The 16,079-nt window shown below is 46.7% G+C and overlaps 1 protein-coding gene across 1 annotated transcript in view; it reads left to right on the forward strand.

The window, feature by feature from the left end:
* TMEM156 (transmembrane protein 156) overlaps positions 1–16,079 on the forward strand; it is a 189,686-nt gene that overhangs the window by 127,257 nt on the left and 46,350 nt on the right. The window contains exon 6 of the mRNA XM_086963981.1: positions 9,998–10,093. Coding sequence (XP_086820107.1) covers positions 9,998–10,093 — 96 coding nt within the window. The remainder of the gene's footprint in view (positions 1–9,997; positions 10,094–16,079) is intronic.

The raw sequence follows: 16,079 nt of genomic DNA on the forward strand, positions 1-16,079 counted from the left end.
TGCCCCAAATTGCTCTAGCTTACATTCCAGCTTACACGAAACCCATACAATGAGCCCACCCGAGGACCGCCCCCTCCAAGAGCGGGTGGCCTGGTTACTGCAATCTAGAAAACCATTGATGCTAACACCCACCAGGGCTTATGTTTCTGGAAGCAGCATATGTCATATTGCCCAAAAAACTTCAATCAATCCTCATACTCTGTTTTACTACCTAGGCCTGCTATATTACATGATAATATATGCAAATTGTCTCTATCAAACTTGCTTGTAATAATACCCCTGGATTGCCCAGTAGGACGCAAAGTAGTAGATTCAGGTGACAGACTTTTCCATATTCAGTCAGAGTCGCGTCTGGGATGATTTCCAGACTTAGTTGCCAGGGTGGCTGTTATCCATGTCTAGTCAGTGTGGTCAACCTCAATTTCTTTGTTCCCAGAGTTTAAAAGCTGGATTGACATGGAATTATTACAAACAGTGATATGCGAATTCTCTTAAGCTACATCATTTACGTTCATTGACTCACTCTGCGATGCCCTCGCAAATGATTTGTGATTAGGGGTCACTCGGCGTCGAAGGGGAGAATTTGTGGCCGATATTGCCCTGATGATGTGATGACTTCCTGGACTAAGCTTGGGCAGTGCAGTACATCCACCCCCATGATGTGGAAATCATCTATGTGGCTGAGAAAAAAAATAGCAATACTGGGAAGTACAAATTCGACCCTAGAAGAGTAGGCACTTAAACCTGACCCAGGAGACCTATTACTCAATTTCCTTGCCCTCATGTCGCTTGACAGAACAGCTCTTATTTCTGGGATGGCATAGAAGAGGGCTAGTAGTCTTTCTCTATTTAGAAGTATTGTTGCGCTGATATTCGGAAAGAGGTCAGTAAATTCCAGGCAGCATTCATTATTTTTTCTATTGGCTTTAATGTCTCTGCCCGCCAAGGAATTATTTTTCTTTTCAACTAAACCTGCCTTGTTTTCTCCCGGCCTTGTATAAATCAGGGCCAGGGGGTTAAAGCTGAACACTAGCCTTACATACACTGTGTAACCAATTCCAGCAATCCCCGACTGATCAACATCCAAACTTTGTACTGGGGACACTGGCATTCCAGGGCTTGATGCCCTACCCTGCAGGGACACCTCAACAGCTTCTTTAGGGGCCAACATCTCGATTTAATTTATTTCTATTTTAGATCGGGCAGGGTGCTTTTTTGCTTGTAACATAATGATTGGGCCTTGTCCCGTCTCATTCTGTGTAGGTTTGTCTACTTCTAGGGGGGTAATGTTAATTGCATCATTTGTTTATCCACGGGGGACAGGTAGACATTGGTTATTGAGCAGTCACACTCACTGTTTTTTTTGTACTGACCAGGCTCTCGCTTAGGGCCTGGACTATCTTGCGGTCCTTGGTTTTTGGAGAAAAGCCACTTTAATGAATAGACAGGGACCAGTCCTTTTCTTTCTTTTGGGTTTACCTTTTTTATCCACCCTCTCTTTCGGTTTCACAATGGAACTTAAATGTACATCATTCAATATTTGTGGACCATGACTCTCTGGGGTACGTAACACTTGGTCGGAGCTTCCCACTGCAGTTCCTCCTGGCACAGCCTTGCTGTCCTCCACAACAGGAGTAGAGGTGAGTTCACTCCTTTGGTGCCTGAGGGCATTATCAGGACTGTCAGAAATAGTGCTAATATTTGCTACCTCTTCTGATTTAAATATCATGATGGCATGCTGCTTGTTTGTATCTTTGCACGCTGGACTACTTGTCGCCATACTTTCCGGTTGAATCATGGAAATTACTTTTTATTCTTTCGGGTTTCCAGTCACGCTTGGGTAATCTGTCTGTGATGCTTTGTCATTGATATTAGCCGGTTTTTGGGTGCTCAGATTTCTTGTCACACTCGAAGGATCCATCTGCAAGGCTTCATCGTATTTCATACCCGCAGACATGAGGGTATGAGAAACAGAGTTAATAATGATTCTATATGATCAGATCCTCCTAGAGTCTTCTCTAAGAGCGAAAGAATTTAAGATAAAACCCTACTAAAGTGAAATTAATTGCTTCAGAGATTATAAAGCCTTGTGCAGCCCCCAAGTTGATCAGGGTGCTTCCAGGGATGCACTGGAAGATTGAGTCATTGTATTGGGTGCTCCCCATGGAGGCTCTGCTGCTCACTTCTGGGGGGAATCCTATCTCTGCCTCCTTCTGCGCTTTCTCACTATTGCCTAAAATGACACTTGGATCATCAGAATTTCCGACCTACCCAGTGCACACCTTGTCTCGCACTGTGGTCTTCGTAGGCACATCAGGCAGAGTATAGTCCAGAAACATCAAAGAGCTATACTTGTTACCAGGGCTAACCCCAAACTGGTCCATTGGAGCTGCAGAGCTTTGGGCTGCTACCTCCTCAATCAATCAATCAATCAATCAATCAATCAATCAATCAATCAATCAAGATATTTGTATAGCACGCCACGCCACTCATCCGGAGGGTCTCAAGGCGCTTGGGGGAGGGGGGTCCTCTACTGCTCGAACAGCCAGGTCTGGAGTTGCTTCCTGAAGGAGAGGTGGTCTTGGGTCAGACGGAGCTGGATGGGGATGGAGTTCCAAGTCTTGGGTGCCAGGTAGAAGAAGGATCTTCCTCCCATGCTGGCTCTACGGATGCGTGGAACGGCGGCGAGGGCGTGGCTGGTCGATCGTAGCTGGCGGGTGGGAGTGTAGAAGATCAGGCGGTTGTTGAGGTACATGGGGCCCAGGTCATGGAAGGTCTTGTGTGCGTGGGTGAATAGTCGGAACGTGATTCTCTTGCTGACGGGGAGCCAGTGCAGGTCTCTCAGGTGTCCAGAGATGTGGCTGTGTCGGGGGATGTCCAGGATTAATCGTGCGGAGGCTTTCTTGATGCGTTGGAGTCTTTTCTGTAGTTTGGCTGTGGTTCCGGTGTAGAGGGTGTTTCCAGAGTCCAGTTGACTGGTGACGAGTGCCTGGGTGACCGCCTTCCTGGTTTCGGTGGGGATCCACTGGAAGATCTTTCGGAGCATGCGTAGGATGTTGAAACATGATGATGAGACGGCGTTGACTTTTCTGGTCATCGAGAGGGAGGAGTCCAGGATGAAGCCCAGGTTGCGTGCGTGGTCCGTTGGTTTGGGTGCGCTGCCCAGGGCAGGGGGCCACCAGGAGTCGTCCCAGGCAGAGGGTGTTGATCCAAGGATGAGGACCTCCGTCTTGTCTGAGTTCAGTTTCAGGCGGCTGTTCATCATCCACTCGGCTACGTATTTCATCCCTTCGTGTAGGTTGATTCTGGCGGTGGCTGGGTCGTTGGTGAGGGAGAGGATCAGCTGGGTGTCATTGGCGTAGGAGATGATGTTGAGGTTGTGTTGGCGTGCGATGGCTGCGAGGGGGCTCATGTAGACGTTGAAGAGGGTGGGGCTGAGTGATGATCGTTGTGGTACGCCGCAGATGACTTCGGTGGCCTCGGATCTGAACGGGGGAGGCGGACTCTCTGGGTTCTTCCAGCGAGGAACGAGGTGATCCACTCTAGTGCCTTCTCTTGGATTCCGATGTTGCTGAGGCGCTGCACTAGGGTGCAGTGGCAGACAGTATCGAACGCTGCGGAGAGGTCCAGGAGGATGAGGGCCGCTGTTTCCCCGTTGTCGAGCAGGGCTCGGATGTCGTCAGTGGCTGCGATGAGGGCGGTCTCGGTGCTGTGGTTGGCTTAGAAGCCGGGCTGCGAGTGGTCGAGGGATCCGTTTGTCTTGAGGAAGGCGGCAAGCTGTCTGTTGACGGTCTCCTCGATGACTTTGGCAGGAAAAGGGAGGAGCGAGATGGGACGGTAGTTCTTGAGGTCGGTGGGGTCTGCAGATGGTTTCTTCAGGAGGGCGCTGAGTTCTGCATGCTTCCATCTCTCCGGGAAGGTGGCGGTGTTAAAGGAGCAGTTGATGATGTCCCGGAGATGGGGTGCGATGACGGAGTCGGCCTTGTTGAAGACGTGGTGGGGGCATGGGTCGGTAGGTGATACTGAGTGGATGGTGTTCATCGTGTGGATGATGTCTTCGGTGCTGACCGGGGTCCAGGCATGGAGGGTGGTGGTGGGGGGCGTTGGTTGGGTGGTTGGGTGCGTGGTCTGTGCGCCGAAGCTGTTGTGTATGTCGGCGATCTTGCTGTGGAAGAACGAGGCGAGGGAGTCGCAGAGGTCTTGTGAGGGAGTGATGTCGTTGTTTCCGGCGCTGGGATTGGAGAGCTCTTTGACGATGCTGAAGAGTTCCTTGCTGTTGTGTGCGTTGTTGTCTATTCGTTCCTTGAATGCTGTCTTCTTGGTGGTGTGGATCAGCTGGTGGTGTTTACGGGTGGCGTGCTTGAGGGTGGTCATGTTGTCTGTAGTTGGGTCTTTGCGCCAGGCTTTCTCGAGGGTACGGCAGTTCTGCTTGGAGTTCTTGAGATCGTCGCTGAACTAGGAGGCTTTCTTGCTGCCGGGCCTGCTGGGATGGTTTTTCAGAGGTGCGAGGTCGACAGCGCAGATGGTGATCCACTGTGTGAGGTTGTTGGCTGCTTGGTTGGGGTCCGTTGAGCTGGCGGGAGGGTTCTGGCTTAGTGATGTGGTGAGCTGGTCGGTGGTGATCTTATTCCAGCTTCTGCGGGGAACCTGTTGCAGGTGCTGGTGAGTCGTGGTCCTTCTGAAGCTGAAGTGGACGCAGCTGTGGTCTGTCCAGTGGAGTCCGGTGGAGTGGCTGAAGGAGATGTACTTGCTGGAGGAGAAGACTGGGTCAAGCGTGTGTCCGGCATAGTGGGTGGGGGTGTTCACCAGTTGCTTGAGTCCGAGGTTGGCTAGGTTGTCCAGCAGGGTGGTGGAGTTGCTGTCGTTGTTGTTCTCCAGGTGGAAGTTGAGGTCCCCTAGGAGGATGTAGTCAGCGGAGGAGAGGGTGTGTGGGCTGATGAAGTCTGCGATGTCTTCGCTGAATTGTGTGCGAGGTCCTGGGGTCTGTAGATGAGGGTGCCTCTGAGTGTGGTCTTGGGGTCGGTGTGTATCTGGAAGTGAAGATGTTCGGCGGCTGTGAGGGTGTTGTCGGAGTTGGTCGCAATGCGGATGGTGTTCTTGTGGACGATGGCGATGCCTCCTCCTGTCTGGTTGACGCGGTCCCTCCGGGTGATCTTGTATCCGTCCGGGATGGCGATGGCGATGGCGATGTTGGGCGCTGAGGAGGCGTTCATCCATGTTTCCGTGAGGAAGGCGACGTCTGGAGATGTGGTGTCGAGCAGGTTCCAGAGTTCCACGGCGTGTCTGTGGACGGAGCGGGTGTTGAGCATGATGCACTTCAGGTGGTTGCTGCTGGTGCTCGGTTTGGCGGGTGCGGTATAGGTCTGGATGCAGGAGAATTTGCAGGATTGGCAGGTGAAGGGTCTGTGGGTGCGTCTTGGGGTGGCTCGGTAGCAACCGGGGATCCGGCCGGTGTTGAGTGCGTTGAGGGTGGCGGCGTCGTAAGTCTGGCTGGTGGGCTGGCGTCTGCGGGGGACAGGGGTTCTGGCGCTGGGCGTGGGCCAGGCGCAGACGGGCGCAGAGAGGCTTGCCTTTGGCGCGCCTTCGGCGCACAATTGGCGCGCCCTCTGCACGTACGTGTGGACTCTGCCATAAATGGAGAGTGGGGGGGCGGAGGGAGGGAGGAGCAGCTGGGAGGTGGGAGCGAGGTGGCGAATGGGAGAGGGGAGAGGGACCAGATGGAGAGGGGGCGGGGCCTCAGGGGAGCAGTGGCAGGGAGCGGGCTGGAGCAGCGGGGAACGGCGGCAGAAGCGCTGGAGGGCTGAATACAAACAAAGGCAGGGGGCTAAAAAAACAGCGGACAACCAGGGGCACAGCAAAAGTACAGAGGCACTAGCCAGGGGGCTAAACACAGCGGACAAGAAACAGGAGCACAGTACAAGTACAAGGACAGCAGAAGTCCCAACAATGATCAGGGGTACAGCGGGCAAAAACGGGGGCACAGCAGAAGTACAAGGACAGCAGAAATACAAACACAGTCAGGGGCACAGCGGAAAGCAAGGCGGCAAACGAGCAGGCGGTGGCGGCAGGGGGACCGGGTGACCTCGGGAGGGGCCATGCGGCGGGTTGAGCGACCGGCACTGACGAGGTCAGGCTAGGTCACAGCTCCCCGTCGCGCGGTCGATTCCTTAAGCGCCCAGTGGGAGGGAGGAGCAGCTTGGAGGTGGGAGCGGGGTGGCAGAATGGGAGAGGGGAGAGGGACCAGATGCAGAGGGTGCGGGCCGCGGGGGAGCAGAGGCAGGGAGTGGGCTGGAGCAGCGGGGAACGGCGGCAGAAGCGCTGGAGGGCTGAATACAAACAAAGGCAGGGGGCTAAAAAACAGCGAACAGCGGACAATCAGGGGCACAGCACAAGTACAAGGACAGCAGAAATACAAACACAGTCAGGGGCAAAGCGGAAAGCAAGGTGGCAAACGAGCAGGCGGTGGCGGCAGGGGGACCGGGTGACCTCGGGAGGGGCCACGCGGCGGGTTGAGCGACCGGCACTGACGAGGTCAGGCTCCTATGTAAAAACGGTACAAAAAGGGGTGGTGATGGACGGAGCATCTGAATCAATCAAACACTCACACCCAGTCAAAAGATCTGGGTTTAATCCATCACCGTTCTTTAGCCCACTCTGCCACCCCAGTTCAGACATGGCTATATGCAAATCAGTCTGACCCTGTGCCTCATGGGAACAGTCCAGCCTGAACTGCCAAGCCATGTCTTCCCTGGACCGGAAACAAGCTTCCGAGGACCGGTTTCCGGATTATGAGGTGTTTGTGCATTGTGTGTTTGGAGAGTCTTGGTGACTCCCCAGCCCATACAAATTAATTTATGAAACTCTGAAGATTCCTCTGGGTCTTATACAGTACTGGCAGCAGAATGGACTAAAATTTGAAGAGTGTGTAGGGACACGAATAGAGACTTGAGGACCCTGGACCTGTTGAGGACTAACAATATTTTCAAAATACATCTGTGCCACATGTTGATTGAACAATTGCAAGTCAAGATATTTGGTATCCTGATGAAGGCTTGGGAAATAAGCAAGCCGAAACAATGCGATCTTAGTCGATTAATGGGTAATGACTAGCAGATGAAGAGTCTTTCAAAGAATTATTGTTACAGACTCTACAGATGGTTGTACTAGATACTACTGTGCTCTGATTTTTGCTTCCATTATTATGTATTTTTGTTATGGGAATAATGAATACAAGGATGTATGTTTTTACTCTTAGGAGGGTAAATGTGGGAATCTGGTGTAGAAATTGCATTTGATTGTGAATATATGTAATATATTACCTTTGTGAGCCTAGATTTAGTCCCATTCCATCTGCTTCTTTGGTATGAACAGTTTCCATACGATTGCTGTTTTAATGTGATACTGTTAAGTGCCTAGATATAAGGCAATTATCTCATCGTTTTCAGCCATCAGTTTGGGCATGTTGGTGCCCCTCAGAAATTATTTTGCAGACTAAAGGTTTCCTGGACCTGTTACACCCTGCCTTTTGTGAGAATTCCACTTTATCTTCAAAATCCAGTAGTTAAGCCGGCGCCCATAATATTGACAGCTGTCTCCATACCTTGATTGATCCTGACATTTTATGTATTAGTACTTATTTCCTCAAAAGTGCCTCCAACTTCCCTGTTTCTCTTTCCTGTTTGTATTGAGTTTGGGAGCAGTGGATAACATGGCCCCAAACCACTGCTTTCAGTGTATTCCATATACAGTCATTGCTTACGACCCCCTTATTGTTCTCTGTCATGCACTTCTCAGTTATCGCATTCCCTTTATTCTTGACATATGTAAAGCACAATAACCTATCTCTCAGGTTCTAATTGCCCTTTGTCGCCGGACCTACCGACTGGAAAAGCATAAAGGACAGCACAGTGCTATATGACCAATTTCTGACTGAGTAATCATCAACAGCAGGGGGTATAAGACCAAGAGATGATCCAACCTTGCATACGCATAGTGAGCTGCTGAAATAAATGGGTGTAATCTGTGTCGGTTGTTTTTGACTGAGCTATATGTCATCCAGACACACCTCCCAGAGCCACTCGGTCTCCCACCTACTGGCCATGTACCAATCTGTCCCACTCTTCATGCAGAACTGACATGAGGCTCTCCATCACTATATTAAAGTCCCCGCCTATAATGACCTCTCCTCTGTCTCATGCCCCCTCTGATGAATGGTTCTTAACTACTGTTAGAGGCTTAGATGCTGGCCACTGGGAGAAAATGGCTTCTCTATAGTACCACCAATAAGTACCTGCCCTTGAAGTCAACTTTAACCTTTTAATCTGCCGTATTGGGGACTGAGGCTTAGGGTCTGCTCTCATGATCGACTTTGGCAAGGCATCCAGTGCCAACCCCCTTCTCCCCTACATAATCTCACTCAAAGTTCCTCCCACGTATCATCTGATCTTCGCCAACCCCCCAAGGGCCACAGCGTTGGAGTCTGATTTAGGGATACAGGCAGAACTTTGCATGCCTTACCTTGCTGCCATCTTGGCCACTTCCCATGAAATTTAATTTACTCAATAATTAGATTAGAGTGGAAGTTTTCAGACACAGAAGACAAAATATATAATATATAGACGTGCATACTGTTGCCCTGATTATGAGTGTATTGACATTTTCTGATCCCTACACAAACCCCAGTTTGCCCAGGGTCCAGAAAACCAAGTTTACCATACCCAGTAATTACTGGGTGTGATAAAGACCTCATGGTTCGTTACATTTCAACAGATCAAACCAGGGCAAAAGGAGTAAGTTAGAATAGAGTAAGGGTAAGAGTAAGTTATTGACTGTGATGTCGAATTTGGTGTGGTAAGCAGCGAAACTGCATGTCATTCCCCAAAACTATTAATAGGAGCAGTTTTATCACACCCGATAAATTCTGTACTCAAAGGAGTCAGATTTTATTGGATGTAATAAATAGCGCCTACTACTCTAAGGCGGTGCACCTACTAAGAACCTAAGGAGGCTATTCAGAAAGGCATGTGAGACTACGTAAACGAGTACTCCTTTAATACTTCTTTCCATACTCATAAATACTTTTGTGAATTGGTCCCTAAAAGTGAATATACGTTTTAGAATTTTTTTGTACTGAGTTAAAGTGAACTGCAAAAAAAAAGCAAACAGAAAATATGTATTCGCACTGGAAAGTCTCTTTTCTGTCTGCACTGTCAATGAAATATAGAAATATTAAGGCTCTGTATACATATTTACTTCTTTGTAATGATTCCATTTCCCAACCTGTAAAAATTGTTGCTACTTTTCATTTTAAGTTTGTGGGTGTTTGTTCATTGAACACACCTAGACACTATTACCTCAAAGATAAGATGCTCACACTGCTGAGAACAATGTGAAATCAATGCAAATATTTTCTAGTTAACACTATTTCGATTTAAAACATGGAAACATCTATTTGCGGAAAATCAAGAAGAAAGAGTTGAAAGTGAAGGATGAGAACTGTACTTGGCTATTTGCTTGAATTGTAATTTCAAGAAGCATTTAATATTCAGCCGTGGTTAAAGTTATTTTAAGGATATCTGACGGTCTGGTAGGTACCTGCGCGGATTTAGAGTGAACCTCAGTTAGAGCTTTAAACTCTCCTTTTCAGTCACATTCATCGGAGGGGGGATTCTTTTAATGAGACCCTCACAGCTGAAAGGCCATGTCCAAGTGCTTCAAAAACCAGGGAATGTGGCCAAATTCTCCTTTCTAAGGGGCCAATACCAAGAAGCCCTTAAATCATAGATGTCTTGCATTAAAGGAATGGTCCTTAAAGGCAATCTGCCTCTAGGATAACCAAAGGCACCCACAGGCCTAGAAGTTGTAATTTGCCTAAAGTGTTACGTGCATGTGTGGCTGTGATTTTTTCAAGTATTTTCTGTCGAATAGATCATTATGGGTTACGCAGAGTGCCAGAATTTTGTTGTTGATTTTAAACGGCGTTTTTATGTCTTTATAGGAGAGACCCATCGAAGACGATCTTCATCTTTTGCATATTTGAATCACAATCTTGCACCCATTCCTGAATATGAAGCTCTTCACTGCATCGACTCTGGTAAGGTACCTTGGTAACTAGTACCTTGCATCAGCTAAGCGAATATGCTCTAAATATTTTTGGTAGGCATCAGTTTATCAAATTTGTCTAAGGACACCAGTAGGCTAAATAATTATACATATTTGTTTCAGCTTTAATAGCATCTTGAGGCGAGGCACTGGGTGGCCTTCTCCTTCTTCTCAATACACTTCATACCTCCCTAATCATCATTTAATGACCCACTAGGGACATATTGAAACCCCAAACTAGGTGCGAACCTACAGAAAGACAGTCTTCTTCAACAATATGGCTCAAAAGAAGTGTGGAGAAGTGTGGCTCACTGGTGTGGAGAAGTGTGGCTCACTGGTTAGAGCATTGTCCAAAAAACAAGGGGGACGCACTAAATGGCTTTGGACCATGGGTATTAGTTATTTTCAAAGAACAAAGGTCCTAAGCCTAGAACCTTATTTCAAAGCAATATAATATAGACCACAATCGGAAACTATATACTTTTTTCTTAAACCCAGCCGGGCTAAGAATTTATTTCGTAAAGTATGACAGGTATTCAAAACGTGAAATATATTTAGACTACAAACATTTATCGTTTGAAGTAAGGCACAAGCCTGTGCCGTACTGAGAAGTGAAAGAAAGTTATAGAAAAAGATGCAAAAGGGAGGACAGTTTACTTCAGGCAAGAAGAGGTGAGCAAAGCTGGGTACTGTTTCACATTCAAATTGACAGTAATTACCAGAGTAGTACATACATACAAAGGTATTCAAATAAAGTGTATGTCTACTGAACAAGGTCGACGGCGTTGCGATCCTGTGCTCAAATTATAATGAGATCATCATCAGGACTTAATAATTGCCTGGTATTTACAGAATTATGCGCCAGTGAGGTCGGAAAGTTCTGAGTTGCGCATTTGGTATAATCCACAGGGCTGGGTGGCTGGTTTCTCAGTTCGAGACAACTAATGCGGATTGGAGATGGCAAAGAAATTTAGAATTTCGAGGCAAGCCTCGTCCTGTTGAGTTAATGCAGCGTTCGATAATGTATTCGATCCGCGCTTACGTGGAAGCTGTCCGTTGAGGCGGTCGGAGGATTACGCGATCCGCACTAGTAAGATACTTGAACAGGGTGCTGATCCACAGGTTCCTCGTCAGTTACGCTGCTTCCCTTTTTTTTTTTTTTTTTTTTTTTTTTACAACGCAAGTGGGGTGACTTCGTGACTATCCTGAGGTGCGATGTAACCTATAAACATGCAGATAGTGATGGGAATTGCTAAGGAATACGGGTGAATTAACGTGCAGCATGTGAGGTTAAAACATTTCTGAAAAAGCGGATTATTATCATGCACAGTATACTCTGGAATCCAAGGTATTTCAATGAGTTCATATGAATCCATGTTACCATTGCACATGAGGAAGTTATCTGGTAATTGGATTCAAGTCAGGTTTTTACAGTCTTCACTTTTGTTTAATCCAGGTTCTGAAGCCATGTTCTGATTGTGCTTGGAACAGATATCTAGTAGTAGTTTATACTCAAAGCAGATTTGTCCAGTCCTCGCTTTTGTTTAGTCCAGTCCGGATAGTGTTAAACTGGATTATGGACTTGAGTTCTTCCCTGTTCAGGAGTTGGGAGAGGTTTCCTCCTCTTTGGGGGAGTTTGATGGCTTTGAGAATTGTCCATTGGATGTCATCAGCTGTGTGGTTCATCTCTGTGAAGTGTTCCACCATAGGAGCATTGGGCGTTTTGCATCTGATTCTGCTTCGATGCTGACAGATGCGTGTCTTGGCTTTTTGGCTGGTTTGCCCTACATACATTCTCTGACAGGGGCACAATATCGCATAAATGACATTACAGGTGTTACAATTCGTGAATGATTTCATTTCGAAGTTAATACCGTTGTGACAAATATTGCGTGCTTCAATTGTGAATTCGCAGACAACGCAGTGGCCACATTTTACATGCCCTAGTAGTGGTGGTAGCCCCCAATTGGAATCTATAGTTGTTCGAGGGGAAGGGGCTGGTAGAGCTGCCCTGACAAGGTGATCTTTCAGATTTTTGTTCTTTCGAAATGCGAAAAGGGGTCTCTCTAGGTTGATGGTGCCAGCATTTATGGTAGCCAATGTCTAAGAATTGATTTCCGGATTCTATTGGATGCTAGGCAGAATGTGGTCACGCAAGCTATTCTGTCTTTATTGTCCTGTGTCTTTGGTGTGAGGAGGACATCACGTGGACAGAACCAAGCCCTTTTTGATGCTGCTTTGACCAGTCTTCTAGGGTAGCCACGCATTTTCAGTTTATTCGATAGGACATTGGCCTCCTTGAAGTAGTCAATTTTGTTCGAGCAATTACGCCTTATTCTAAGAAACTGGGAATAGGGTAATGAATCTTTTAGGGCTCTCGGGTGGTTGCTATTATAGCTAAGCAGAGTGTTCCGCTCCGTTGGCTTTCTATAGAGGCGTGTTAGTAATTCGCCCTCATGACTATAAATTGTTAAGTCGAGGAAAGCAATTTGGGTTTTATCGTGGGACAGGGTGAAGGTTAGATCCGCACTGTTATTGTTAAGCCAATGGAGAAACAGGTTCAATGTGGTGGTGTCAAGGTTCCAGACTAAAAAAATTATGTCTATGTAGCGACGCCACAGGGATATTCCTGTGAAAAATGGGTTAGCATCCGTCAAGAAGCTACCAGTTTCCTGTGCATCCATGAATAGAATGGCCAGGTTGGTGGCAAAAATAGCCCCCATGGAAGTCCCCTTTATTTGCTGGTAGAATGTGCTTTCAAAAGTAAAGAAGTTTTATGATAGACACAATTCTAGCAGTTGGAGGATAAAGATGGTTGGGACCCTATGTGGACTGGGCCATGTATCTAGAATTCTCTGGATCACTAGTAGAGCCGCTGTTTGTGGGATGTTCGTGTAGAGCGACTCTACATCCATGGTGCATAGTGTGTTGATGGCGGGATCAAACGGGTAGTGTTCTATCAAATTGATCATAGCCATGCTGTCCCTAACATAGCAGCCTGTGGTGGGCACGAACTCTTTTATAAAGAAGTCCACGTAGGCCCCCAGCGGTTCCAAAATCGAGCCGCAGGCTGAAACAATTGGTCTGCCTGGCGGTTTGTCGATGCTCTTATGGACTTTGGGTAAAGTGTAAATCACAGGTAGGCGTGGACTCTTCACATTAAGAAAACAATGTTCTTTTTTACTCAGGAAGCCTTCATTTCGTGCATTTGTGGTGATTTCCATTATGGTGGCTTGAATCTCTTTGGTGGGGTTCCCTGGGAGACGCTGATAATGATCAGTGTTCCCAAGTTGTCGGAGGACTTCCATTTTGTAAGTCTCAATGTCCTGGAGTACAATTCCTCTGCCCTTATCCGCACTTTCAATTATGAGCGAAGAGTTACCTTTTAATGTACTGATCGCATCTTTCTCAAGCCTTGAGATATTGTAAGGAATGTAGAGTTTTTTCCTTTCTAGTTCTGCCAAGTCTTTTATGACTAATTTTTCAAAGGTTGCGATTTCTGATGGAATCATACTGGCGGTGGGTGAGAAGGTGGAAGGGGGACGGAACGGGGTATTTGAACTAATGGAAGGAGAGGGATGCAACTGGAAAAAGGCTTTCAGGCGAACCAGTCTGAAAATTTCAGTAATTCAGCTTGTAGCTCCATGAAGTTTGGACGAATTGTAGGCACAAATGACAGTCCTTTCTTCAGGAGTTCAAGTTCTGGACCACGCAGAGTATGTTGTGATAGATTAAAAATAGGAATTATCTCAGAGGATGGTTCAGTGCTGCTCAGGTTTTCTACCATTGGTAGAAGTTGGTGCGTGTCTTGCGCGCGCCAGGTGCATTGAACCATCGTTGCGTTTTCTTCACCCGCCCTCGTTGTGGGGTGTTCGGTTGACCTCTGGATAAAAAATTAGACTGGGCCCCGCCACCACGTCTGGAATTACTACCTCCCTCACCTGGATCTGAACTGTCAGAGGAGTCTCCGGAGGTATCAGAGAAACCTACCAGGTTTTGTCATTTGTTGTATCTGCCCCAGGGTCTGCTATTGGGGTTAAAATGTGGTTTATTAGTGTAACATTCTATTTGTAGATAGGGATAGGTGTTTTCAATACTGTATGATTTGATATCTTTCTTGACCTTATTAGACTTATTTTTCTGTTCATTTCTGTGAAAATCGGCCACCGTTTTTTCTACCTGATTAAGTAGTTTTTTACACTCTGCAGTGGGGTCAGAATCGTTAATTTGTTTGAGTACCTCTGCTATTTCTTTTTCCTAAGATTCCGATGTTTCTGAGGCTATATCTATGCCTAGAGCGAGCCAGTGCCTTGAGCAGGTGGTTCCGATGTAGCTAAAGTTGGACGTATATTTTGGGTTGTCTGTAAAGATGCCTGGAATGTTACGAACCTGGAGACCTAGGGGTATGACCTCTGCTTTTAGGTAGTCTGTCAACATTAACACCATTAGTTGTAAACGAACCTGTTTCTTTTTTAGCTTTTCAAGTTGATCAGGTAGGGAACTGTTAGTCGTTGTCGGGAAAACGGGGGTCTCAGATAATAGGGAGGGTTTGGAGCATAAGTGCTTTATATAATCCGCAGTATAGAGTGGGACATCGGTTGACATCTCTTGAAAGGAGAGAGAATTGAGGATTAAGTAAAGAAGCAAAAGATAGATGTACTTTTGGCACTAGGGTGGCCGTCCTCGTGTGACGAGGTATAAGGTTTAAAGAAACCCCTGCAATCCAGCGATTGCGCCCGAGTTTTGTCCAAAAAACAAGGGGGACCCACTAAATGGCTTTGGACCATGGGTATTAGTTATTTTCAAAGAACAAAGGTCCTAAGGCTAGAACATTATTTCAAAGCAATATAATATAGACCACAATCGGAAACTATATACTTTTTTCTTAAACCCAGCCGGGCTAAGAATTTATTTCGTAAAGTATGACAGGTATTCAAAACGTGAAATATATTTAGACTACAAACATTTATCGTTTGAAGTAAGGCACAAGCCTGTGCCATACTGAGAAGTGAAAGAAAGATATAGAAAAAGATGCAAAAGGGAGGACAGTTTACTTCAGGCAAGAAGAGGTGAGCAAAGCTTGGTACTGTTTCACATTCAAATTGACAGTAATTCCCAGAGTAGTACATACATACAAAGGTATTCAAATAAAGTGTATGTCTACTGAACAAGGTCGACGGCGTTTCGATTCCGTGCTCAAATTATAATGGGATCATCATCAGGACTTAATAATTGCCTGGTATTTACAGAATGATGCGCCAGCGAGGTCGGAAAGTTCCGAGTTGCGCGTTTGGTATAATCCACAGGGCTGGGTGGCTGGTTTCTCAGTTCGAGACAACTAATGCGGATTGGAGATGGCGAAGAAATTTAGAATTTCGAGGCAAGCCTCGTCCTGTTGAGTTAATGCAGCGTTCGATAATGTATTCGATCCGCGCTTACGTGGAAGCTGTCCGTTGAGGCGGTCGGTAGATTACGCGATCCGCACTAGTAAGATACTTGAACAGGGTGCCGATCCACAGGTTCCTCGTCAGTTACGCAGCGTACTTCTCAGTACGGCACAGGCTTGTGCCTTACTTCAAACGATAAATGTTTGTAGTCTAAATATATTTCACGTTTTGAATACCTGTCATACTTTACGAAATAAATTCTTAGCCCGGCTGGGTTTAAGAAAAAAGTATATAGTTTCCGATTGTGGTCTATATTATATTGCTTTGAAATCATGTTCTAGGCTTCGGACCTTTGTTCTTTGAAAATAACTAATACCCATGGTCTAAAGCCATTTAGTGGGTCCCCCTTGTTTTTTGGACAAAACTCGAGCGCAATCGCTGGATTGCAGGGGTTTCTTTAAACCTTATACCTCGTCACACGAGGACGGACACCCAATTGCCAAAAGTACATCTATCTTTTGCTTCTTTACTTAATCCTCAATTCTCTCACCTTTCAAGAGATGTCAACTCATGTCCCACTCTATACTGCGG

Source organism: Lissotriton vulgaris, chromosome 3_2 (genome assembly GCF_964263255.1).
Source record: "Lissotriton vulgaris chromosome 3_2, aLisVul1.2, whole genome shotgun sequence".
Lineage (NCBI taxonomy): Eukaryota > Metazoa > Chordata > Amphibia > Caudata > Salamandridae > Lissotriton > Lissotriton vulgaris.